The sequence below is a fragment of the Protomyctophum bolini genome (genome assembly GCF_963924005.1).
Source record: "Protomyctophum bolini genome assembly, chromosome: 3".
In the NCBI taxonomy this organism is placed as follows: Eukaryota; Metazoa; Chordata; class Actinopteri; order Myctophiformes; family Myctophidae; genus Protomyctophum; species Protomyctophum bolini.
This window is the reverse complement of record NC_137864.1, coordinates 29,783,776-29,809,414: the sequence shown is the minus strand read 5'-3', so window position 1 is coordinate 29,809,414 and position 25,639 is coordinate 29,783,776. Positions and strand designations below refer to the sequence as shown.

At 43.1% G+C, this 25,639-nt stretch overlaps 2 protein-coding genes across 3 annotated transcripts in view; both read right to left on the bottom strand.

Moving 5' to 3' along the window:
- Positions 1-25,639, bottom strand: part of rnf24 (ring finger protein 24) — a 355,323-nt gene that overhangs the window by 230,947 nt on the left and 98,737 nt on the right. The gene's annotated exons all lie outside the window — the stretch shown is intronic.
- The window catches only part of LOC308313215 (F-box only protein 41-like), a 55,783-nt gene that overhangs the window by 7,444 nt on the left and 22,700 nt on the right, over positions 1-25,639 (bottom strand). For both annotated transcript variants that reach the window (XM_080760208.1, XM_080760207.1), the window contains exons 4-12: positions 24,005-24,215; positions 18,263-18,336; positions 11,731-12,161; positions 8,916-9,154; positions 8,331-8,446; positions 2,179-2,331; positions 1,425-1,520; positions 1,095-1,213; positions 733-891 (exon numbers count right to left, since the gene is read on the bottom strand). In XM_080760208.1, the coding sequence (XP_080616334.1) occupies positions 733-891; positions 1,095-1,213; positions 1,425-1,520; positions 2,179-2,331; positions 8,331-8,446; positions 8,916-9,154; positions 11,731-12,161; positions 18,263-18,336; positions 24,005-24,215 (1,598 nt within the window). The remainder of the gene's footprint in view (positions 1-732; positions 892-1,094; positions 1,214-1,424; positions 1,521-2,178; positions 2,332-8,330; positions 8,447-8,915; positions 9,155-11,730; positions 12,162-18,262; positions 18,337-24,004; positions 24,216-25,639) is intronic.

The window sequence follows — 25,639 nt, the reverse complement described above, 5'->3', positions numbered from 1 at the left end:
ATCCAGGATGTTGGGCCGCTGACAGAGTGCTGGGTGCTATCATTCAGTTTCAACATGGAGCAAATATAGGCAGGGAGCATCCCAGCAACGGCTTTATATAAAAATAGGTACCAGTGTTTATCCCGCCTCTCAATCAGAGAGAGGATAAACCTAAGTTCACATACAATGCACAGTGGTCAGGGCCGGTCCTGAGCAATCTGGCACCCCAAGCAGGATTTTTCACTGGGGAGTCACTAGGGAGGCCCTACTGGGGAGGCACTCCCCAGTACCATGGCGCCCGAAGCGGCTGCTTCGTCTGCCTGTAGGAAGGGCCGGGCCTGGTGGTGGGTACCATAATTATCTCCAGTAGTCCACCTTAAGGCTAGACTGTGTCTATGCGCTTTAAAAGAGATGGAGCATCAGACCTATAAATAATGTCCCCATAGTCCAGGACTGAGAGGAAAGTGCCCTCCATATTAGATGTGCCCGACGACCAAATTGAGGATCAGAGGGGATTGCACCTTCTTTGTCGCAGCCCCCAGACTGCGGAACACCATTCCCTTCTCCATTAAATCTGCCCTGGCTCTCCATTGAATCTTTTAAATCCAGGCTCAAAAATCTGTTTTACTCACAAGCATTCGAATCCTCCTGACATGATGTTGTGCTTTTATCCCATTGTTTCCGTTTGCTATGTTATTAATGACATCACTGTAGTGTTTCACTAGGTTTACCCATGTTAAAACAGGGACTCACTGTTGAAGTGGAGCAGAGCCTTGGGGGTGACTGGGGTGGAGGTGAGCACCAGCATTTCCAGACCTTTCAGTCCTTCCCTGCACACCTCCGCTGCTACTTCCTGGTTGATCTCACTCACATGGTCCAGCTCCAACACCTGCAGACGCATACAGTTCCTTGCTGTGCGTGCGTGCATGTGTGCGCGCGCGTGCGTGCGTGCGTGCGTTGTGGGTTGCACAGAGATGCACAGAGATGCACAGAGAAAGGAGATGAGAGTAGAAAAGAGAAAGCGGGGTGAAACAGACAGGATAAGAGAATTGACAATCAGAGATGCGTTTCGGCTACTCAGGACATCTACAGTATAACCTTTGCATCCTACTTACCCAATGAGGCTAGTCCCTGGATGCCACACCCAGCCCCACCCACACCCAGGGCACGGAGGTGTGGCCAGCATCTTCCAATGGTCTGTAGGCATCTGTTGCTGAAGCGAGCTGGTTGTTGGCTGAAAACCAATGAGAACAATGAACACACTGTAAAGAACTACAACCCAATGAGAACAATGAACACACTGTAAAGAACTACAACCCAATGAGAACAATTAACACACTGTAAAGAACTACAACCCAATGAGAACAATTAACACAACAAAGATTCAAGAACTACAAACAACTCTCCTTTAATACAGAGCACAACCAAGAGGAGTGGTCTGTTACCATGGGTGTAGTGGCGCCACCTGCAGGGAGATGATGTCTCTACAGCCGGCTCCCAGGGCCCAGATCACCTCCTGGCCAACTGGGTCTGTGGCACTCCTGCAACACACATGCATACGTACTGTAGATAGCTTACAGTATGTCCAGAAGATTCATACTTTGATATGAGGAGTGCAATGTTACAAAAATCTAACATGGTAATTTATTATCATCTATCTAGATCTCTCTCTCACACACACACACACACACACACACACACACACTTTCACAGGAGGGAAATACACAATGCACAACGTTTGACAGGCTCTGTGTGGAACTGTTCTGAACAATTTATGCCAAGTTGTCCTCACACACAAACCAACAATTGTTGTTGGTTTGTACACGCAGTTGAAGATGGGACATATAACGGAGATTCCAAGAGACTTCACAAGAACTGTCCGTTACTAACATAACTGCGAGGTTATGCATACAAAGAGTATGCACACACCCTGTGCAGTAAAACGTTACCACTGGTATTGAAAAGCTCTATGAGCTTTATCAACTGTCCCAAAGCTACATCTAAGCACAGAAACACTTAATATTATGACATGATGACCTGTGAGTAGCCTGTGTGTGTGTGTGTGTGTGTGTGTGTGTGTGTGTGTGTGTGTGTGTGTGTGTGTGTGTGTGTGTGTGTGTGTGTGTGTGTGTGTGTGTGTGTGTGTGTGTGTGTGTGTGTGAGAGAGAGAGACAGCATGTGATGCAGGTCATGTTGTACCTATACGTGACAGCCTGCAGGGCACGGCAGTAGCAGCTGGCCAGCCAGAGGGAGCGGTCAGTGAGCAGGTTGGGGCAGTGGGACACCTTCAGGATCAGCAGGTTACTGCCTGTAGCCTTCAGCAGAGCCTCCAGACCCTCCTCCAAGCACCCACTGAGGATGACAGAGACATAAAGACAGAGAGAGAGAGAGAGAGAGAGAGAGAGATGTGAAAGCAAAACAATCATCCTCCTGTTTGCCATTTGATGTCTTCTATTAACCCTTTCACGCATAACGGTCACTACAGTGGACAGTTATTAAAATGTCATTTTCTATGGTAAGAATAAGGTTTGATTATGTGGATGCCAGAACACCCCCCCCAACACTGCCATCCAGTGGCCAGCCGTTGTAACTGTAACATAATTTTCTCAACATTGATTGATTGATTGAAATCTTTATTAACAGTTTGCAGAATTACAGTACATTTCAAGCACAAACTCAATACAAAGACTGTTAACTGTGAGTGGACGACCCAATTAAGCCTTACACTTGTTTACAACAGGGTCCACATTGTTCAATTCATCAAAACATTTAGAGACAAACAAATAGACACTTCTATGTAGTTAAAGAACAGAACAGGAATTCATCATATAGGAAGCGAAAAGGGAAAAAAAGTATATATACAGTGAGGGGAACAGGGGGATAAAAGAAAAGAAAACGAAAGACAGAGTGTAGGGCGCCTGCACACAACACCATGCGTTGATGCCATGTGTGCATATGTGCAGGCACCCAACACCACGTCCATACAAAAACATAGTACAATCCATAGTACAAAGACAGAGTGTAGGGCGCCTGCACACAACACCATGCGTTGATGCCATGTGTGCATATGTGCAGGCACCCAACACCACGTCCATACAAAAACATAGTACAATCCAGATACAAATTCAGCTTTTACAGAGGCCAGTTTCGAATTGCAGCCATCCGTAGGTGCCCTTTGAGAGCAGTTTTGAAGGAGCCAAGGGATTCACATGTCTTAATGACTGTTGGTAGGGCGTTCCACATTTTGGTCGCATAGGAGCGAAAAGAATTTAGTCCCTTGTTTGTGCCGAATCTGGGTTGTACATGGTTTGTTGCACTCCCTCTGGTGTTGTGGGTGTGGACTTCGTTTACATTAAGGAAGTATTTAGACAGGTACATGGGTATCTTGGTGGTGTATCTAATCTTGTGGACCAGACCCATTGCAAGATGCTGTACTCTGTCGTCGACCCTAAGCCATCCCAGCCTGTCAAAGTGGGCAGGGGTGAGGTGGGTTCGGGGGGTGAGGCCAAGTAGGAGCCTGACCAGTTTGTTTTGGGAGGTCTGGAGCCTTGTTTTAAGGGCCTTTGAGGTGCTGTGGTACCAGGAGGTGGATGCATAGTCAAAGAAACCTTGTACAAGGGCTCCTGTTAAGGTCTTCAAGGTGTTTTTGTCGACCAGTGAGGAGATCCTGTAGAGGAATCTTGTTCTTTGATTGACTTTTTTGATTACGTTGGTGGCCATCTTATCACCGGAAAGATTGGCCTCCAGGATGGAACCTAGGTAGGTAATTTGATCCTTCCGTGTGATAATATCATCACCAACTCTAACCAAGAAGCCATCTGCCTTTTTGAGATTACTATTTGATCCGAAGAGAATGGATTCAGTTTTTCCCAGGTGTAAGGATAGTTTGTTATCAGCGAGCCAGGTGCAGATTCTACCGAGTTCAGAGCTGAGGGTCTTTTCAACCTGCAGTTTGTTCCTGTCCGAGACCAGCAGTGCTGAGTCGTCTGCGAACAGGAACAAGTTGCAGTCACAAGCTGAAGTCATGTCGTTTACATATATTAGGAACAGTAAAGGCCCTAGTATGCTTCCTTGTGGGACGCCACAGCTCACTGGGAGGGGGGGGGACAGTGTTCCGTTCACTTCCACCATCTGTTCTCTCCCCTCCAGGTAGGATTGCATCCAGCTCACTGATGTGCTATCAAAACCAATAGCTTTAAGCTTGTTAACCAGTATGGAGTGGTTCACGGTGTCAAAAGCCTTTTGGAGGTCCAGCATGACCATGCCGCAGTATTTTCCAGCATCCACCTCGTGTTTGATGTGGTCGCTCAAATAGAGAAGGCATGTGTCAGTGGAGTGGGATGTTCTGAAACCAGATTGGAACTCGTACAACAATTTATTAGTGGCAAGATACTTTTCAACCTGTTCATAGACTATTTTTTCCATCACTTTCGAGATGGAGCTTAGAATAGAAATAGGGCGGTAGTTGCCGGGTTCTAATTTGCTCCCTTTTTTGTACAGGGGGGTTACTTTGGCCAGTTTAAAATCTCTGGGGACCTGTCCTTGTTTGATGGAGAGGTTAACTATGTGGGTGATGACTGGAGCTATGGAAATGGCTGAGTCTCTGAGAAATTTGGAGGGAATATTGTCATGGCCAGTGGCCTTGTGGGGTTGGAGGGCACTCAGTTTCTTAAGTACCTCCTCAGTTGTTACCATTGTCATTTTAAAATCATCTTTACAAACACCTAGGTTTTTGTAGAAGCCTTTGATGTGCTCTACACCAAAAAGCCCAGAGTGGGAGGGCAGTTTGTTAACCAGCATTGTTGCAATGTTTGTAAAGAAGATGTTCAAGTGATTGGCTACATCAACCTTGTCAGTGATGAGGGTGTTATTTGATTTGATGTTTATGTTAGTAAACCTGGTTTTAAGTTTCTGACCACAGCCTAGTTGGTTGTTTAGTAGCTTCCAGAGCTCCCGAGGATTGTTTTTGATTTCCTCGGCTTTATCATTGATAAAGTTACTTTTGGCTGATTTGGTCATGGCAATTACACCGTTTCTTAGCTTGTTACATTGGGTTTTAAGGATGCACAGTTTGGTTTGGAGATCACTGTCGAAGCGCTTAGCTAGCTTGGACTTGCATTTAAGAAGTTCAGAGCATTTGTTGTCTCTGGCTTTCATTGCAGTCAGTATGTCCGAATTCATCCATGGCTCCGAGCGGGTTTTGACCCTGATGGTTCTCAGAGGAGCCATGTTGTTTAGTACTGTTGTAAATTTGGTTTTAAAGCCAAGCCATGCTTCTTCGACTAGTGAGCTCCTGAGCACATCGGACCAATCCAGTCTCTCCAGTTCTAGGTTAAAGGCCTCACTAGAGTAGGTTTTGAGGTCCCTAGATATGACTGTTTTGTGACAGTCAAATTTTAGTTTCTGTATTTTGCGGGTACAGAAAATCATAAAATGATCACTGAGCCCACATACAATAACCCCTTTCTTGGAGATTCTGGATTTGTCCGAGATTTGTCCGAGGCCCTTTCAATTCAAAGGGCTTTATTGGCATGAGAAAACATACGTTTACATTGCCAAAGCAGAAAGAACAATACAACAATACAGCAATACAATCAAAACAAAAATGATGTACTTTGAAGGTCAGAATCTTCAATAGATCATCTTCTATGTACAAACATGGCTGACAGAAATGTAAACAACCCCATCAGCTCAGGAATATCTATCCATTTCTTCGAAAGTAGGAGACCCTCGCAAGTAAAAAAAAATCTAATAAGCACTATAGTAAAATAGTGCTTCCAAGTATTGATTTTATATTGGGAGGAAATGACGATTGATCATCTGTCCACTAAATTGGACTACATGTGTCACTGGCTCTATTTCAACTACAAAATGCTTCATCTGCAGTAACATTTTTGGAAATAAATCAATGTATTCATGTTACTAGACAGCAACCTGCATTGTTTGTATCCAAAATAATGTTTTATGCATCATTATTTACATTATGCAAGTAATATTGAGTCTACGGGTATTTATATAGAGCTCTAGTGCAGAAGATATAGAAACGCCTAATGGATAGTGGGGCAACTATAATATGACTAAAGTGAGGATGATGCTAGTGGCCTGGCCATGAATAAAAAAGAAAGAAACAGTGGAGCTGTATCTATCTATAAATGTGCCAAGTCTCTGTAGCCTACGTGTATATGTACGCACGTCTGTAATCAACGTAACTTGAAAACCACCGACTTCAAATTCGACACACGTGTTCCACACCCCAGCTGATTGTTGCCCAGGTGGTAAAACGGTGATAGTTGATGGTTGATCGAAGTAGTCTCACCTGGCCTGAGTCAAACTAATTGGACTCACAGTGCCTAACTGAAGCCCACCACACACCGTCTGCGACCGTGTGCGGCGCGGTGCGTTGCTGCGCGGCGCCGCCTGGAAAATAGAACTATGTTCTATCGGCGCGCCGGGCGGCGCGGCGCGGCGCTGCTCCGCGCGGCGGACGGAGCCGGTGTGCGTTAGGTTCATTGAAAATAATGGAGGCGGCTGTGCGCGCCGCGCGGCGCCGCGCGGGGGACGCAGACGGTGTGTGTCGGGCTTGTGGTGGTCTTTATACGAGGATGGTGTTCATACATAGAAAACGGCAAAATCGTTTGCTGGTGTCCGTTTAGACGTGAATCTTTGAGAACGCCGTTTTATCCCTTCTCCGTGTAAACAGGCAAAACGGTGAATCCGCAAAACTTATGACATCATGGCTCACGTTGGCTCACAGTGCATATGTTTATTACATTAATGCAGAGCCATACATAGATATATATATGATATAATGGAGTTCCTGAACAAGCCTCCCTCCTCGCCTACAAAGCGCTGCTCATCAGCGATGGTGAATGTAAAACCATGATGTAAATAAAAAGGCATGTGATAGGCGGCAGCGTTTATGTAGCCTAATGTATTATAAAATATATAACCATCCCGTGGCGCGCTTTGCCTGCATGCTCTGGGCTGCGTGTCAGCCCAGAGCAGTCTTGCGCGGCACTGTTTTTTTGGCAAATCTAAGCTAGCAAATTTAAGATGATCTCTCGAGTACCCTCAAGAAGAGTATTATATAATTTGCACATTAAAACTACAAATTAAGCATTTAAATTATGCTATAAGACACACATTATGTTTCTGTGTTATTTAATTACTTATTTTTACATAGAAACATAATGTGTGTCTTTACAATAACTGTAATGTAGTAATAATACTAATAATTAATTATTTAATTAACAACACAGGAAGTTCTAGATTTGCCAAAAAAGACGGAGCCGTGTTGCGCAGGGTTGCGTGAAGGGGTTCTTCTTCTTGTACGTGGGTGACTGGTCTATTTGGCAGCCCGTTACTGCCACCTAGCGACGTTATAGCGTTTTCATAAAGTGTGCGTTCTCGTCTAAATGGTCAATAAAAATGAGAACGCAACGGGACTTTGACGTTTTATCTGGAGATGGTCGCCGTCTAAAAGAGGCCTGAGTCCAATTAGTTTGACTCATGCCAGGTCAGACTACTTCAACCAGCCATCCCGCATCCCACACAGACAAAAACAATCCCCATAGAGTTATTTGAAATAAGTAATTAACTAACAGTACAGTAAGTAATTACTAGTTAATAAAATCTGTTGCAGTAGGTTATCAGACTCATTTCAGTTGTGAACACATAGCCTATCCAATCATTCTGTCATATTTCTTCTTGCTAAAATGGCATATGTGTACAGAGAAATAAATAGCACTTGCTATAAAGCCTACAGTATTGTCAATACTGTAACCTCGTATCTGGAATGTGATGCTGTTGCTGCAGAGTGAATTAGTTATTATTACTAGAATATGTTAAAAATGTGGCAATTGTTTTCAATTAAAAACACAATTACAACAACAACACATACAGGTCAGAAACTGCTTTAAAAATTGGTTCAGTTGTTTAAAGACTAATAAAAACAAATTTCTTTAACTCAGGTTATCATAATGTATGCGTAAAAGGGTTAATTGCTTGTTTGCTTAGTTCATGTTGGGATGTATTGCTGCAATACAATGTGTTAGAGGCAACTGTACGGAAAGCTTGAATTATACTCTATCTGCAAAGCTTTTGCTTCATAAAAGTGTCAGAGTTTGGAAGTGCTTGCTTTCAATAACACAATGTCAATGTGGAATTTAGAAGCAGGTGGTACGCAGGAACATTGAGTGATTTCCAACGAGTGCTTGTTTTACCACTGGTTTTGTGTCCTGGTGACGCATGTGCAATTGTGCATACTCTCTACAATACAATTTAGCTTTCCATGCACAGTAAAGTCCAGAATGCTGATCTTGCTGTATGTTACAGTAAGTAATGTGTCTCACCGTGTGCTCTTGAGGTATTCCTCCTTAGTTTCCTTCTTTCCTCTCTGTCGTGGTTTGAGGTTCTGCAGAATGAGGGAGTGAGTCTGGGTGCACCACTGGGACAATGTGCTCAGGAACTGACGAAGGAAACATGGGCATTATGAATACTGAATAATATTGATAAAATGTGAATAGAAGAGTGAAGACAAAATACTGTACAGTGTACACGCAGACAGGCTGGAGTATAGAGACCAGGACTACTGCATGTTTTTTGTGAGGCTACCTACCCTAGGGCAGGGGTTCTCAACCCGGAGGTCGCAACCCCTGGGGGTCTCTATGTTTTTGGGGGGCCAAAAACATAGAGAACCCCTGCCCTAGGGGACACAGGGAGAACCCTTTCACCAACCCCACTTAGGGTATGGGCACAACATTTATTGTATTGATTTTACAATAAGAAAGAAAATAACACAGAACCACAGACATGCTACCTGGTGGTGACCACAGTTTATTTTATCAACCTAACCTAGCAAATAAAGCAAGTCTTGTTACTGTATATTTAAGTAACTGAAGTAAGCTACACATCTCTTCTGTGGCGGCGGTGTTCACCTTGGAAGAGATGCGAGCATTCTCCAGCAGTACTCTGGTCCACACGGCCGGGTGACGCGCCACAAACTTCCAGTCGCGGCAGACCTCGGCTGCCCGCAGCAGCGTCTTGGTGTCCAAGTATGTGAATATGCAGAAGAGGGCAGCGCGCATCTTCAGGATCTCCGGGCTGATCACCTCATTCGACTTAGAGGGGCTCTTCTCATGGCGACATGGCCTACTATACCCGCCCTCTGAACGACCTGGGAGAAGGGGTCAGAGGATGCACATCGTGTTTGTTTGTACAGTATGTGACCCTTTGTACTAGCACTTCCCAAAAAAACAGTATGCTAAAATTATTTACAAGTACTGTACAAAAGAAACCTAAAGAAAAAACAAAACTAATTAAAGGGGAAAAAAGCTGTAAGAATATGGTATATTTTATATAAGTGTACATACCTAAGTGAAACATTTCTTAAAAGTGTTTTATGAGATCATATCTCACACACTGACAAGATATTCTCTGTCCATTTGGTGTCCATTTGGTGGCGCTAACTGTCAACCTGAATTGCTTTCTGTATGCATAGAAGCAGTTCATCTATTTATATACAAGACCATTTCTTCCATCCCAGCATGCATCACTTCTCGATGAATCATGTTATCTTTGGCCTTGGACAGCATGCTCAAAGCAACAGAGCTTTGAATGCTTTCTGTATCGCACGCACGCACGTGCACAGTCCACACACACACACACACACACACACACACACACACACACACACACACACACACACAGAAGCACTTGCATAGACAAACACGTACACCACCTACACTCAAGACGTCCAGATGAGCCCAGTGCCAAGCTGTGCCCCATTTACTTGGAAATTGAATGAATCGTGTATTTGTATCATCTGAAAAACCTGTCAGCTATTAGAAAGAACACAACATGGAACACTGCAACAGAACAGGGATCTCATTAACAGGATGATTGTGTAGCAAGAATGTACTTATAGGTGCAGTATACAGTAGGTGGAAAATCTGACAGAGAATACTAATAAATGCCACATATTTGGTGGCATCTTTGGACCCAGTTTTGTCTCTTAGACCAGAAAAGCTTAATTTTAGTATTTTTACACTCATTTTTTTATTAAATTAATACTCTGCCATTAAAACCAGTTTTAGATTTTAGCGTTGGCTAATCAAAGATTCCTGCCACGGCGCAAGCTTGTATACATCTGCTACTTTTACATTTTTGGAAAAAAAGTGTGAAAACTACTGATTTAGAAGGCATTTGTAGAACCGGCCTCAGGTCTTAATGAGTTAATAATGCTTTCCTAGTATACCCTTCCAATCGCTTTACAAAGTACCCATATAGTACACACAGTACACACACACACACACACACACACACACACACAAACGGCAGAGGAAAACCATGCAAGGCACCAACCTGCTCATTAGGAGCAGTTATAGTGGTTCAGTGTCTGGCTAAGGACACGCCATCCACCTGGAGGAGCCGGGGAATGAACCTGGAACCGTCGGATTCACCTCCTGAGCCACTGCCATAGAGTACAGTCACAACCCACTGTGACCTAGATTCTCAGTCATTGTTGTCCTGGGAATCACCTCTAGGGTAAACTATTCTATTACTGCCTTTCTCAGATTTCTCAGATGCTGTTAGGTAGGATGTTAAGATAACTGTTTACTGATGAAAAAACTGTTTTGATTGCATACAATACTGGCAGAGAAAATACAATTCTTCAGTCTCATCCACACACTCTCGAACATGCCTCCATGACTTGCATGACTAAGCCAGCACAAGGAAAATCTGGGGTAGGCCTACTATCAGCTGCCTTGATGATACATGCAAGAGCATTGAATGACGGACTTAGTGCATTATCATAAATTCTAATGATAAAGATATGGAGATATGGACCTAATGGTTGGGGGAAAAGTGGCTAACGGTATTTGTTTCTTAACATTTGCCAAATGAGTGGCTTCATTTACATCATTGATAAAGGATTCACATAGTGGAAGAGATACATTTTACAGTCTGATGCCAATTATTATCACTACGTTTGTGTTGGCTGGAGGTAGCTTGTATTTTGGTATGCAATTCCCATAGTCATTGGCCATTATCCACACAAGCCTGCATTCAACTTTGATAATCAGGTTATTAACCCATTTAGACCTGATTTAGAACAGATTCTACAAAATGTCTTCCAAATCATGACAGTTTTGTGAAAAACCCATGTTTCCATGTTCTCAATATTTCATGTCAAGGACCTCAGAAACTATATGAAATTGGACACAGATCCCCATCTGAAAATATGTTGTTCCAGTGACCCCCCCCCCCCCCCTCCCCTTGCTTGTAGATCTGCTATTTTTCAATAGCTAAAGCATTGAACACTTGCTACTGAGGGGGTTGAACCCCAGATGAATCTGAACCCAAGATGGACCTGGCTGTGTGACACTATTGTTCGGTCTATCTAATCCCATATTGTACATTTTGTACATTTTGTAACATAATACCATTATGTTTTGAATATTGGCACACATAGAGTACAGTATATAATACCGTCCGCTATGTGTGCCAATATTCAAAACATATGATACAGGCAGTTCTTCAGTGCAAACATAAGTATAAAATGATCACCTTTGGGATCCATACATATTTAATTACCGGTAAGACAAATTCTCGTGCCACAGCGACAGTGGTCAAAACCTTCTGACAATGACAGTAAACTTCAGTTAAAACATCAGCACCACCCCATGCTTGACATTTTCACCCATTTGGCTCCTACAGAGGTAATTTGAATCATACACTTCTTCCTGTTACCTGTGGCAGGGCGGTATCCTGACCGGCTGTGGTGAGTATGCGAGTGTGAATGGGGGTGGTTTGGATGCGGAGGAGCGGAGGACTGCTGGACCTCAGCCACAGTCCTCCTGTCCTGCTCCCACACCTCCACCTCAGATTCTGTGGTTCTCGAACCCACGTCCGACACGTCGCCTTCGTCCCCGTCCTCCGTGCTGTTCCTGTATGGCCGCCGCTGCCAGTTCTGTATGGCCTGCTTACGAAGGCCCCAGCTCCGAGAACCACCGACCCCACTTCCACCTCCTCCGGGGGAACGCTCATAACCACCCTCGCCCAGCCGGCAGTGGACATGGTAATACTGGGACTCTGGGCAGTCGTCCATGGGGTGCATTTCTACGCTGTCGCTGTCATAGCCCCCCGAGCCCTGGGACACCGACTTCACCCTCCCTGACGCACTGGAGGAAGAGAAAGAGTAATGGGAGCGAGGTGAGGAACTATTAAACAAAACATGTAAAAAACTGACATTAACAATGAAAATGTTACTAAACCATTGAATTGAGCACCTGGTACTGTAGCTGTTCAATTCAATCTCTGTCCTGTTCACTTCTGAGCATCTCCACTATTCGGTACTACTATTATTACTATGATTATGGGTACTACTGCTAAAAGCAGTGTGCTAAAACTACTGCTGGTGGGGGAAAAACAGCACTTGGATGTTTATAGGTGACCGTGTTATTTAAGTCAAGACAGATTTTGTTTGCACATTTGGGTTAAATGTAAGATGGCTCTCAGGACGAGAGAAATTCAGAGGTGCCTACAGCAGGGAAAACTACTGAAGCACTTGGCAACAATGAGTCCCAGAGCGACAAGTCTGACAGTTGAAGAGAGTTGCATTTCAGAGGAGCATGGAGACAGCTTTTATACATACTGCTAACAGCACTTTACAATATAACTTCCCTCAAAACAGAGCAGAAATAATGAGCAGTTAAAAAAACAGAATCTGCGAAAACTAGGACGTCTGACTTTGTCCCCTTCCTGCCTACTCTGCTCATTTTCACATGAAGCACGAATCGGTGAGTCTAGTTGTGTATCCAGTGCATGGCATGCCTCGCTTTGTGAATGTTGCTTGTTATAGAATGACAGATGATAATGCCTATTACAGACAGTTACATCAATGTATGTGACATCATGTCAAGTGTCTCCAGCAGTCTGATTTGAATAACACAGTAAGCTACAAATATGAATTAAATCTACCCCTAAGATTACCCCACCAAACTGTCTATTTGGATATTATGTCAGCATTCTAAATAAAGACAATGCAATCTGGGTCAATACAATCATGCTGTAGTCTGTTTAAACCACTGTCTAGCAACCACTTGATTAAAAGTAGCAGCACATTGATTAAAATTAATTCCCCCATACAAGTGATGAAACAAGTGGTAAATGGTAAGGGCTGGTTAGAGAAGCTCCTGTTGCAGCTAATTAATGATTTAAGTGTACTGTATGTACTGTATCCTCTGATTGTTGGAGAGTAAATGCTAAGCAGCTTTAGTGATTAGCCTTGTAATCTCTGATACTCTGAACCCAGCTCTCGGTTTAGGCATGAAGTCAATTATTACATTACATTTACATGAAATATTTAATTTATAATTAATTATGTAGTAGTGAGATTGCTCTGAATAAAGAGCTACTGTATTTATACTTGTACATACAGTGCATAAATACATACAGTGCATACATTCAGTATAGTACAGTGTATGTATGTAGACTATGTAAAGTATGTGCATACAATGTTACAGTTAAAACCATAGACGCTTCCATCTACACATTTATGTGAGGAACAAATCACACCCACCCATCACATTAACTATATATATATATATATATATATATATATATATATATATAACGGTAACAATCAGCTAAAAGGTTCAGAGTCTACCTTTGATGTGCAGACATTTGACACATGTCAGCCTGTGGCTGGTGCAACTGGAACTGTAAATAACAGCGTGGTCAAATGAGAACACACAGACTCTGTCCTTGCAGATTGAGTGTCTGATACACAACCATTCATCTACTTCATGGTTTCCCATGGAAACAATCGATTGTAATTACAAACAGGCTGATCCTGTGCTTCCGATCAAAGCTGAATCTATGCAGGTTGATGTGTCCATCAATTCACCTGCGCAACTGTGATTTATTTACTGTCAAACATTCCTCAAACACTGTATGGTGAGGTTAAGCAATCTGGGAACCCATCAACAAAAAAGGGGCAAAAAGAATGGGCCGACCGGATGTCGGCCCACTCTCCTTCAGCCCTCCTCTTCCGGTGGTTGTTTCCATTCCTAATAACAACAAATCGAAACGTTGTAATGGGAGTAGCCGACAGATTCAGCTGCGGAGCTCTGAATTTGTCTTGGGAGATTCATGAATGAGAGTAAAGGTAGATGTGCTGAAGTTAGGTGAAATGTGTCAAAATGTACAAAGATCTACACAAATAGCAGATCTACACACGGTCTAAGATTGTAGATCACTTCTTGAGTCAGCAAAAGTGCTCTCTTTAGTTGCTTTTTTATTCTTATGTATCTGCCACTGTGAAGGTTGTACAGTGCACCTGACCCATCTTAACAATTAGGAGCAGTGGGCTGTCACTGAACTGTGCCCAGGGACTTAATCACAACATCACAGGACCTTCTTGCTGTGAGCAAGGCACCAACCAGCACATCAGGAGCAATTCGGGGTTCAGTGTCTTGCTCAAGGACACTTCGACACTATATCTCTGGTGGAGCCCGGGTTCAAACTGGCAACCTTGTGGTTTCCATCCGGCCACTCTACCCCTGAGCCACCGCCTCCACGAACATACAGTACGTACACACAGATACTTGGTTCATTTATAGATAGATATTATTCTTACGACTGTGAAACCTTCGTCATCTTTGGCTATTGACCTTTAAGTCAGCAACCAAAGATGATTAATACATGTAATCATACTTCCTGCAGCTAAAATGGCATTTGGCAACACAGCAAGCAGACTGCAGATTTTGAGGGATTATTAATAACAAAAGACAGAAGGCAGCAAGGACTGCTGTCAGGACACTATCTGATAAGAATCACACAATTCACTGGGGAAGGCCTGATAATGGTTTGTGTGACATCATGTTTGGACATGCATACATGCACCAAATGGGAACACCAACTGTATCACACAGAAGTCTACGTAATTTCCAAAGTGTGTGAAAACTCATGCAGAGATGCTGATAAATATACATGTCACACTCTGTGATTCAACAGGGTCTCAAATTCCGTACAAGGGGAAAATGCAAGACATAAAACGGTATTTTATTTTTGCCTAAAATGTGTCAAACTGCATACACCTCAGTGTTTTTTCATTGTTCACCTCTGCTGACTTAAAGGTCAATAGCCAAAGATGACGAAGGTTTCACAGTCGTAAGAATAATATCTATCTATAAATGAAGTGAGGTGAAGAGTGGTGAGGTGAGAGATTGAACTTTGTAAGTCACTGCTACAGTAAATGCCTCAATTATAATTGTAAGATTAGAGCAGTGGGTCTCTTGGCTGCTAATTTCTCTGAGAGAAACCTAAACCTAAACAATCATTTGGATGGTAAAAGTGGATGAGAAATGTTCCCCCGCTTTTGGCAACCTACTACTGACAATGTAGGCCTTTTTATACCGTCACGTAATGTAGACCGTTTTATAACGTCTGCCACACTAAAGCACTGTGCTGACCAACTTGCACCTGTCCTCACGTCCATTTTCAACTGGTCACTTGAACTCTGTACTGTGCCTGCTTGCTTTAAATCTGCGGTTATCATTCCTGTCCCAAAGGAAAATAATATCACCTGTCTTAATGAATATAGGCCTGTTGCCCTAACATCTGTCATTATGAAAGTCTTTGATCGACTGGTCTGTAAACACCTGTCCAGCATAGCACTAGATCCCCACCAATTTGCCTACAGAGCAAATAGGAGTGTAGATGATGCAGTATCCCTCTGTCTGCACACTATTACCCAACATCTAGAATCCAGATCCACCTATGCTCGTGTACTTTTTGTTGACTTCAGCTCCGCATTTAATACAATAGTGCCTGGGAAGCTGATTTCAACCCTACAGGAGCTAGGCGTCAGCACACATCTATGTAAATGGATCTTTAATTTTCTATGTGACAGGAAACAGGTGGTCAAAATAGGTGATCTCGTCTCGCTGTCGAGGCTCCTAAACACTGGGGCCCCCCAGGGGTGCGTCCTTTCTCCACCTCTGTACTCATTATACACTCATTTCTGTCAATCTCACTTTAGTACAGTTATGATGTATAAGTTTGCTGATGACACATCTTTAGTAGGTCTTATTACCAACGAGGAGCTGGTGAGATGGTGTGAGAGTTACAACTTGATTCTAAACATCTCTAAAACCAAAGAGATGTTCATAGATTTTAGGAAAAATAAATCGTGTCCCCTCCCCCCCCTCTTCATCAATGGGGAAGAGGTAGAAAGAGTTTCCTCCTTCCGGTTCCTCGGGACCACCATCCATGAATCCTTATCATGGGATCTTAACACCAGTCTCATAATAAGTAAATCACACCAGCGTCTCTATTTCCTGCGGCAGCTTAAGAAGTTTAAAGTCAGCCAAGCAGCCATGACTCACTTCTATAGGGCCACTATTGAAAGTGTTCTCACCTTCTCCATGCTTGTCTGGTTTGGTCACACAACCTCTCAAGACAAATCAAAGCTGGAAAGAGTAGTACGTCGCGCATCAAAAAACATAGGATGCAGCCTCCCTACACTTTCCTCACTCTATTCCACCAGAATAATTAGGAAGGAAATAAAATCATTGCAGACAACTCCCATCCTGCACATCACCTCTTCAATCTCCTCCCATCAGGCAGGAGATAGTATCCAGAGCTCTACATGGATTCAGGGATAGCACTTACCCCGTAGCCATTAGACATCTGAACTCATAGTATATGCATATAGCACTTTAAAAAACTGGATGTAATTTCCTATGCTGCTGGTTTTTGTTTTTGTATTGTACTGTCCTTCTTGTTTGTGTATCTATGGTTGTCTGTATATGTTGAGTATGAACCAAGACAAATTCCTATCAACTTGTTGACGTGGCAAATAAATTATTGAATCTTGAATCTTGCAAATGATAACAGATCACCTAAGACAAATACACCATTCTGGCTGAGATGTGTCACAGAGAAGAACAATAATTCTCTATAACACTAACAAGAACAGAAGTGAATTCCTTCACATTTAAGAAACATAATGTACAGTACAGTAGGCCTACTTATCATTGGTTTGATTGAGGCCATCTCATAACTAACAGCACCTGACAAAATATGTTGCTGTAGATAGTAGCTAAATTGAATTAATTAATTAATTAATTAGAACCATGGACAAATCGTCTAATTTAATGTGTTTGACAATAATGGATACTTTGCAAGTTAGCTGTGTTACCATAGCTAATGAGCTCATTTTCATCTGTAGCCCTGGGCAGGTTGTTAAAATACAGTATACGGTAAGTACCGTATACTAATAGTTACAGTATATGTAAAAATGAAAGAGGGCATGGGGTTGGTTTACTTTACACCATATCTTACATTTAAGTTTAAAAACAGTAGTGTTAAGCATTGTGCTTGAATGCATCCGTGTTCAGTTGACTTTCTTGGATGAGTACAGTATATGAAACATGTATAAGGGGTTGTGCAGCTATATTCTGAGTGGCACAGGATGTCACAGTAAAGTATAACTGTACATTACAGATATCCTTTTATAAATGGAGGCTGAAACAAACAGGACTGACCGTATCCCGTTGTCTCGATATGAATGAATCCCTCAACGTCAAGTATGATGCTTCACTGGACGAGTCTAAGTAAATGAAAGAGCCAGTGGAATTCTCTTCAACCTCGATGACTCGCTCTGAGCACTGTCCCAGTGGGTGCCATTATCTGTTCAGTCACCAGTGTGTCAGACATTTAATTCATTATGACGTCTCTGTTCACCCCAGTATTCTCCAGCATTGAACAGTACTAGAGGCATGATACAATAAGCTAGCCCAGCGATTCCCAACCTGTGAGCCAACAATATTACCCTCCAAATAATTGGCTAAATAAAACACTACGATTTAATGTCAATATAGCATTAATATGAACAAATTAATGTAAGGCAAAAATCTTTAAAAGTTTTCATTGCGAAACCAATAAATAGGAACTTAAAATACACTATGTTAGTTCCATTGATCCAAGCTGGAACACAATTGATTGATCGATCATTAAACATAAACATGCAGTGGTCAGATGGGTACTATTGGAGAGATAATGCTTTGAATGGGTATCTGTCGTGAGTGACTGTGTAACGCTGTGTGATCGTCCATCGATCATCTGACAGCCCAGGCCCCTGGAGTCACGGGCCGGGGTGAAACGTCTAAGTATCTTAGGGGCAGTATGTCATGAGGAAAACCTGTGAGGATATTATCTCTCCAATAGTATCTCTAAACTAAAGCCTGTACCCCTACAGTCCCGTGCAATGACTTACCCTGTGCTGGGCGAGGAGCGTCGTTCAGACACCTGGTACATTCCCCTGGTACTCCCAGATACGCTGGAGTTTCTCTGGATAGAGACACAAGGGGGACAGCCAGGAGTTACAAGAGGCAACAAACAAAATCATGGTAACATGTTTATGTTATTGATATGCTTATGATCATTCTACTATCAAATATCACTCTTTTTCAAACACATTATTTACATCCTTGACTGGGGTCCCCAAGGGATCTGTATTTGGCCCCCTCCTTTTTGAGGGGCGCTAGCCCCTGCTATATACAGGTTTAATGTTTGTTTTTAGTTCAATGTTTGTTTTAAAAATCACACCTGTGTGAAGTGAGTGGACCCACAGGACCCACAGCCAGGGTGCCGGCCCGGTTCCGGCGAGCCGACCCACGTCCGAAACGGTAGAGAAATGAGTTACCATGTGGGGGTCTCTGGGGGTCCCCGGGGAGTCCCCAGGGGGATCCCCGGAACGTCCAGACCCCCAGAAACGCACCAAGGGGGCCGGGCTAATTCCGGCGAGCCGCCCTACGTCCAAAACGGTTGAGAAATGACAGAGTTACCGTGTGGGGTTCCCTCTACTGTACCCTCTACTGTACTATACTGTACTGTACTGTACTGTACTGTACTGGCACACCCAAAATCATCATATATACAGTTGTGTTTGTGTTAGGTTGCGCACAGGTGGTGAAAAACAGCCATGCTATTTTCGTGCTCATACCCAGGCACCCACCCACCCACATAGCTCCGTAAGGGAGTGGTTTGTTTTGTCCCTAACAAACATTAAATCCCATTAAGAATAAAGATAATTTTATGTTTGTTTTACATCATCATTACATCACCTAAGCAGCTATAATCATTTATAGCTGCTCCAAGCTATACCGAATTCCCTCCTCCCTTCCTCCCCTCACTTCAAACGGGTGTGATTTTCTTCTTCTACACCAAATCTGTTTGCCAAAAATAGCTGATCTACAAGCTGCTATTCTGAACATTTACCTATTATGACATGCCCAGTATAGAGAACTAGATCCTGTTTAAAAACGTACGTAAATCCCTTAACATAATGTATAGTTACAGAGACTAGTGTAGAAAGCGTCACATTCCGTACAGTATAGGATCACATAATGCCCCAACTCCTCAACCAGATGTCGTCATCTGTGTGTGTGTGTGTGTGTGTGTGTGTGTGTGTGTGTGTGTGTGTGTGTGTGTGTGTGTGTGTGTGCGTGCGTGCGTGCGTGCGTGCGTGCGTGCGTGCGTGCGTGCGTGCGTGCGTGCGTGCGTTACTGTAGGTAACATTTCATTCTGGTCTTTCCTTTTCTCGCCCTGAGGGCAAATCCTCCTAGTCACTCTTTCTCACAGTGTTCAAAGCAACCTGCGTACTATTGATGTGTGTGTGCGACTGTGCGTGCAATAGTGCCAATTGGATTTGTGTGCACCAGACTGGTGTGTGAGGTACTGCAAAGGGAATGCAAACACTCTCCAACACAAACACACACACACACACACACACACACAGAGGAGACCTGGGCTTAGTGCCAGTTGAAACGGATGAGAGAGGAACCATATAAACTCAATCCATCTCTTCGCCTCATCCCAAACAGCAGTGAACGCTGGGCAGAGCAGGAAAGGCTGATCCTCTAGAAATGGAATGGAACACAAAGCATCTGTCCCATCCATCTAAGACACACAGGGAAAACCCTTTAGTGAACCTAAGTCCGATTTTTTATTTATTTTTATTTTAAGATTTTATCTTTTGTGGCTTACGCCTTTTATTGTTGTTTTTTTTTAAGGGACAGACAGTAGGCTGACAGGAAACGGGAGAGAGATGGGGGAAGACATGCAGTAAAGGCTGTGTCGGGCTCGGGAGTCGAACCCACGGCACACTGCGACTGGATTACCAGTCGGATTTCTAATCGGACTGTGTGATGGTGTCGCTGAGTGGAAATAGCCAAATTATAAGATCACAATGCATCACGGATGCGTATGAGAGAGTATAAATTATGCATTAACTGAATTGATTGATCTCCTTGCTCTGTTTCTCTCCCTAACCTCCTTTCTCTAGCTTGAAAAGTAACTGTAAATTATGGCTTGAGACCAATTTTTACTTAATTGAGCGCCTACTGTATGTAGAAACCGCATTTAGATGTTCCAAGATAAAGCGGGTGGAAGAAGACAGACAGGTATAGCATGAATGGTTGTCCGTGATCATTTGGGAATTAATCTAAAAAGTGTTGCGGTTCCATGGACGCTTTAATAACATATACCTCTGCACTGTATAGGGAAGGCATTTATAGCAGGTACTGTATGTCGGAAAAGAACCAAAAAGAACCAAAGAAGCAGATCCTGCACTGTCTCGAGCTTCCAACAATAACTTTTTTATTATATAAGAATAAGATACAAGCTGACGTTTCGTTTTGTGACAGCTTGAGGTTCTGTACCCAGCATTTCTTGGGTTTAGTAGCCTCTCTCTCCAACGCTGGGTTATTGTGTGGGCGAAATAGGCTCTCTCGTCCTCCTCCGGTCTCCCTCTCTCTTTCCGTCCCTCCCTCTCTCTTTCCGTCCCTCCCTCCCTCTCTCTCCCGCTGACCAAGCTCTAGTCTGGTGTGCCATTCGAAACATCTAATCCACCTAGACCTTTAGATATCTTGTGAGCAAGGGACATTTTTGGTCTGTGGGCCGTGTAAGAGAAAAGGCCATGATGTCACCAAAATAGTGTTCAGTCAAAATAGTGTTCATTCATGAAGGTCTATACAGCAAATGTTTCTAAGATAACTTGAGACCAAAGTGGAAGGACGGACATCGATAGAGATTAATAATCAGATTGATCTATAGTTGAGAAACAACAGAAATGAGAAACAACTGTGATCATAGCATCAGTATTACAGACTGAAAAACAGTAAGAATCTAAATAAAGCGATTCGAAACGGATTAGAAACTAGTAGAATTAAACACAGATGGAGAAGCGGCGAACAACAGCAGCGTCCTCTTACGACGTCCTCTGCATCTCTACAGCACGTCTCTTACAAAACAGTCTCTGTAGCATAAGAGGACGAGAGCAGGCGCTGGTATCCATGGCAACAACCGGGTTGTGCAATGGTGAGGTTGTTCATCTGCTTCCCACAGTGGAGTGTTAGGGTGTTAGATAATGACTCAAATAAGACACACCTCTAAGAATAGAAATGATCCTGGAATATATAGTATATCCATTTAATTTAATCACAACTTAATCAGACTGAGAAAGAGAGGGAATGGTGCCATGTTGCAAACGGCAGTACAGTGGAGCATGTTCAGACGGTGAGTGTGTGTTGTCTTTTGAAACGTACATAATCGTTCCATATGAGTAAAGCCTCAGTTATGCAGTTGTCGCACGGCAGTCTCGCTCATTTTCAAGCTAACAATACGATCCGTTAACTTGAATGTCAGTGTGACGAAGTATATCTTATAGTAAGTCAGTTATAAAGAGAAGGACAGGAGTCAATTGAATATCTTTTATCAACAGGGTTGGGTGGCAAGCCTCTGGGAGATTAGGCCTTATGCTGATCGTGTGACATGTGAGGGGGGTTTGGCCAGGGAGTTGAGTAGCCTGACTGACTGGAGGAAGAAACTGTCTTGTGTTGCAAGCCCTGATGCTGCAGAACATTTTCCTGGAAGGCAGAAGGGTGAACGGTCCGTGGGAGGGGTGCAGGGATCTCTCTCAGTGCTGGAGGCCCTGCTTATGCAGTATGAGTGGTAGATGTCTATATTTGGTGGTAGAGATTATTTTCTCAGCTGTTCTCACTACCCTTTTCAGGGTCTTTCAGTCAGAGGTGGTGCAGTTTCTGCAGCATGCACTGCTACTGTACAAAGGCGCTCTCTTTGGTGGCCCATGTGGTGAGGATGTGGGAGGGAGTTTTGTCTTGTGATGTGAACACCGGTACTTTTGACAACCTGAGGAGCTCCTTACCATGGGGGGAAAAAGATACAAACACCCCAGGCCCTACGGCCAATCCCCCAGAGCGGCTGGGAAACGGTGAAGCCGCCCAACCCTATATTGGCCAAAGCTGGAACTGCAGACGGGTGCATGGTTTTGCTTGTGAATGTAGCACGAGCAAAAGAGCACGCAGCTGGGGTTTAACACAGACCGCTCGTTCATGAATCGATTCAGGCACGTTCAGGCGAGTTATTACTTGGGCAACAAATTGTGGTGCGTTTGGAGAGTTGAGAGTTTTGTCTATACTCTCAGCAGAGACAGGAACTACATCCGGGAATTGGCATACCAACTAAAGAAAACTGAGAAAAGAAAAAGAATATCTGCAACAGGAAAAAAAAATCGATGAAAAAAAGGTATATAAACTGAATTAAAATATGTTATACAGTATAATTATTCTATTATTTATTCTAAATTGTCAATTGTTTTAAATGTATTTCATCTTGGAATATAGTGATATTAATACTAAATCATGATCAGAGTAATAGGTGTCTCTAACTTCAATTTCTGTAATAATACTTTCACATTTGTTAAATGTTGGATTTGTATTTAATTGTTTAAAGCCTAATCTTGACATGAAGGTCTTTATACTTCTACCTTTCTCACTATATTGGTCTTCATTGAAATCTCCTATTATCATAATTTCAGAAGTCGGAGATGATAGATACTTTACCATGTTTTCGAGAAATGTGTTTAATTTCGAAAGGTCTGTTTTAGGTGATCCGTACATAAGAATGATATATAGATCTTTATCTTTTACATGTATGCATACGTGTTCTACTTTTTCTATTATCTTGATTTCATTTTGAATTATTTTAATGGAAATATCTTCTTTTATAACAAACATAACTCCCCCACCTATATCATATTCTCTGTAAGTAACCACAGTATACCGCTTATCAACTTACAAATTACATATATGTATATCTATGACTAACTCTCAATGATGACGTAAAACATATGGTCATGTATGTAATCTGGTCCCAGCAAATCAGGCACAGATATATTACATACATGACCATATGTCTTACGTCATCATTGAGAGATAGTCATACATATGTATATGTAATTTGTAAGTTGATTAGCGGTATACTGTGGTTACTTTGCGCCAAAATCCGTCCCAGCCAACCCGCTACTTTATGCGTATGCAAATAAAACAGCAAATTTGTGCCTGGTTTGCTGCGACCAGATTACATAAATGAACATATTTCTTACGTCATCATTGAGAGCTAGTCATACATATACACACCATGTACACCATGGTCCCAGCAAATCAGGCACAATTTGCTATTTTATTTTACTGATTATGTAGTATATGTATGACTAGCTCTAAATGATGACGTAATAAATATGGTCATTTATGTAATCTGGTCCCAGCATACCAGGCACAAACTTGCTGTTTTATTTGCATACGCATCAAGTGGCGGGTTGGCTGGGACGGTGCACACGGACCGGGCGAAATTATTACTTGCGCGCTCTGCTTGCGCAAGTAATAAATAAGCATTTGGGAAAGCAATCTGGGAAAGGAATCCAACTAGTGGATACGCACAACCATCTTGCTTACGGTACATTTTCTGTTTATTGGCCTAGCAACCCAATGCTATTGTATTTAGCATTACGACCGCAAGCTATCATAAACCACTATAAAAGGACCATTTGACGTAGATCTGCGTCAACGGAGGTAGACCGCTGAATTAATATTTGACGACGTAGATCTACGTCAACGGCGGGGAATGTGTCAAGGCCCCTCACACCCCTTCTCTTCACCTGGCGTCCATTGTTGCCTTTTGATCCTTGCAGGCTGCAGCGTCCCAGACTGCCATTGGGTGTGGTTCCACAGCTGCTGATGATCTGGAGTTGCTTCTCAGCGCGGTCAGCCCTGTCCAGCAGCTCCTCAATGAACTGCTGCAGACGGACCTTGGCGTTGGCCTCGCGTGCAGCAGTCTCCTGCAGGAACTGGTCAATCTGGGCCACTTCTCTGAGCATAAAAAGACAGAAAGCGATGATATTAGTAGGGACGAACAAGCTTTTTGTGGCATTTATGCTCTTCGCTCCAAACTAAGTGAAAGGTTTTCCCTCCTTGTTTCCCTCCTACTCCGATTGGCCAAAGCAATTTTTTAGGCATAACTCATGCCTTGTTTGGCCAAAGTTCATGGTACTTGTTTCCACGTGTTCCTTGACTCATGGCCCTGGGGAACACATGTGTCACTTTGATCAGTAAGCTCCGCCCTCAGATTTCCACTACTTTGAGCAGTTTAAAAAATGCTTATACCTGATTCTCTGCCTGGTTTTTTGAGCAATTTGCGTGAAACGTTCTACACACAATCAATGGACCATTATCTGAAATCCCAGCTGAAGAGAAGTTTGTATGTGAAAAAATGAAAAGCAAACACATCCAAAACACTGAATAACCAGAGAGGAATGGCTACAAGGTCAGCTTTCAAGACATAAAGACATAAAGACAACATGGGTCAACATCAGTAAAAGGTACAGTATGCACTATGCAGACAGATAATAGGAGACAGAGACAAATAGACATCTCTGTTGTTGGTTTTAACAAGCCCATGTCCTAGATTTCTTCTCTTAAATGTTTCTCAAACAACCCCGACCTGCATTTCAAACATCTAAGTGGATTACTTATCTTAAAGGCCCGCTGACACGCCCCTCGGGAGCTAAGAACTGCTATCAAACAATGCTATCATGATTCTGACGTCAGAGTGGCGAGGGGCTTTCCCCAACGACTTCTATGCGGGCTCGCCGGGCTTGGTGGCCGTGGTAGCATAGCAACTTATGCTACTATTTTGGTGTCACATTTAGCTTGAATACTGGGTGAAAGTCTCATTCAAAAAAATATTTTTTCGCAACATTGTTCAGGTGAACTGTGTGTTTATGCTTGTTCATTGTAATAATCAATATCGCTATGATTATTTTATTTATCGCCGCGTCGCTCCGCATGACAACATACAGTCTAGCCCGTCTCAGATGCAGGCTGCACACACACGGACGGACGGACGGACGGACGGACGGACGTATAGTCTCTGGTCAGGTCCCCGCATTGAACTGGGCATGTGTGTATGCACACACACACACACACACACACAACTTTTAGCCGTGGCTATAGTGCATGACAGCGGGGAAGAGAGCTGGCAGATTCCGTGCCATTGCATGTGTGTGTGTGTGTGTGTGTGTGTGTACACACATGCCCAGTCCCCCGTAGAGGCTCATGATCTCGTCCGCAAGACTATGCCTCGGCATAGCGATATTTATTATTACAATGAATACAAACATAAACACACTATAGTTCACTTGAACAATGTTGTGGTAACTAACTACGGTATTACAGAGTGAGAGCGAGGGTGTACATGTCAGCCTGCGGCTGAGAGGGGAAAAGAACAGTAGTCG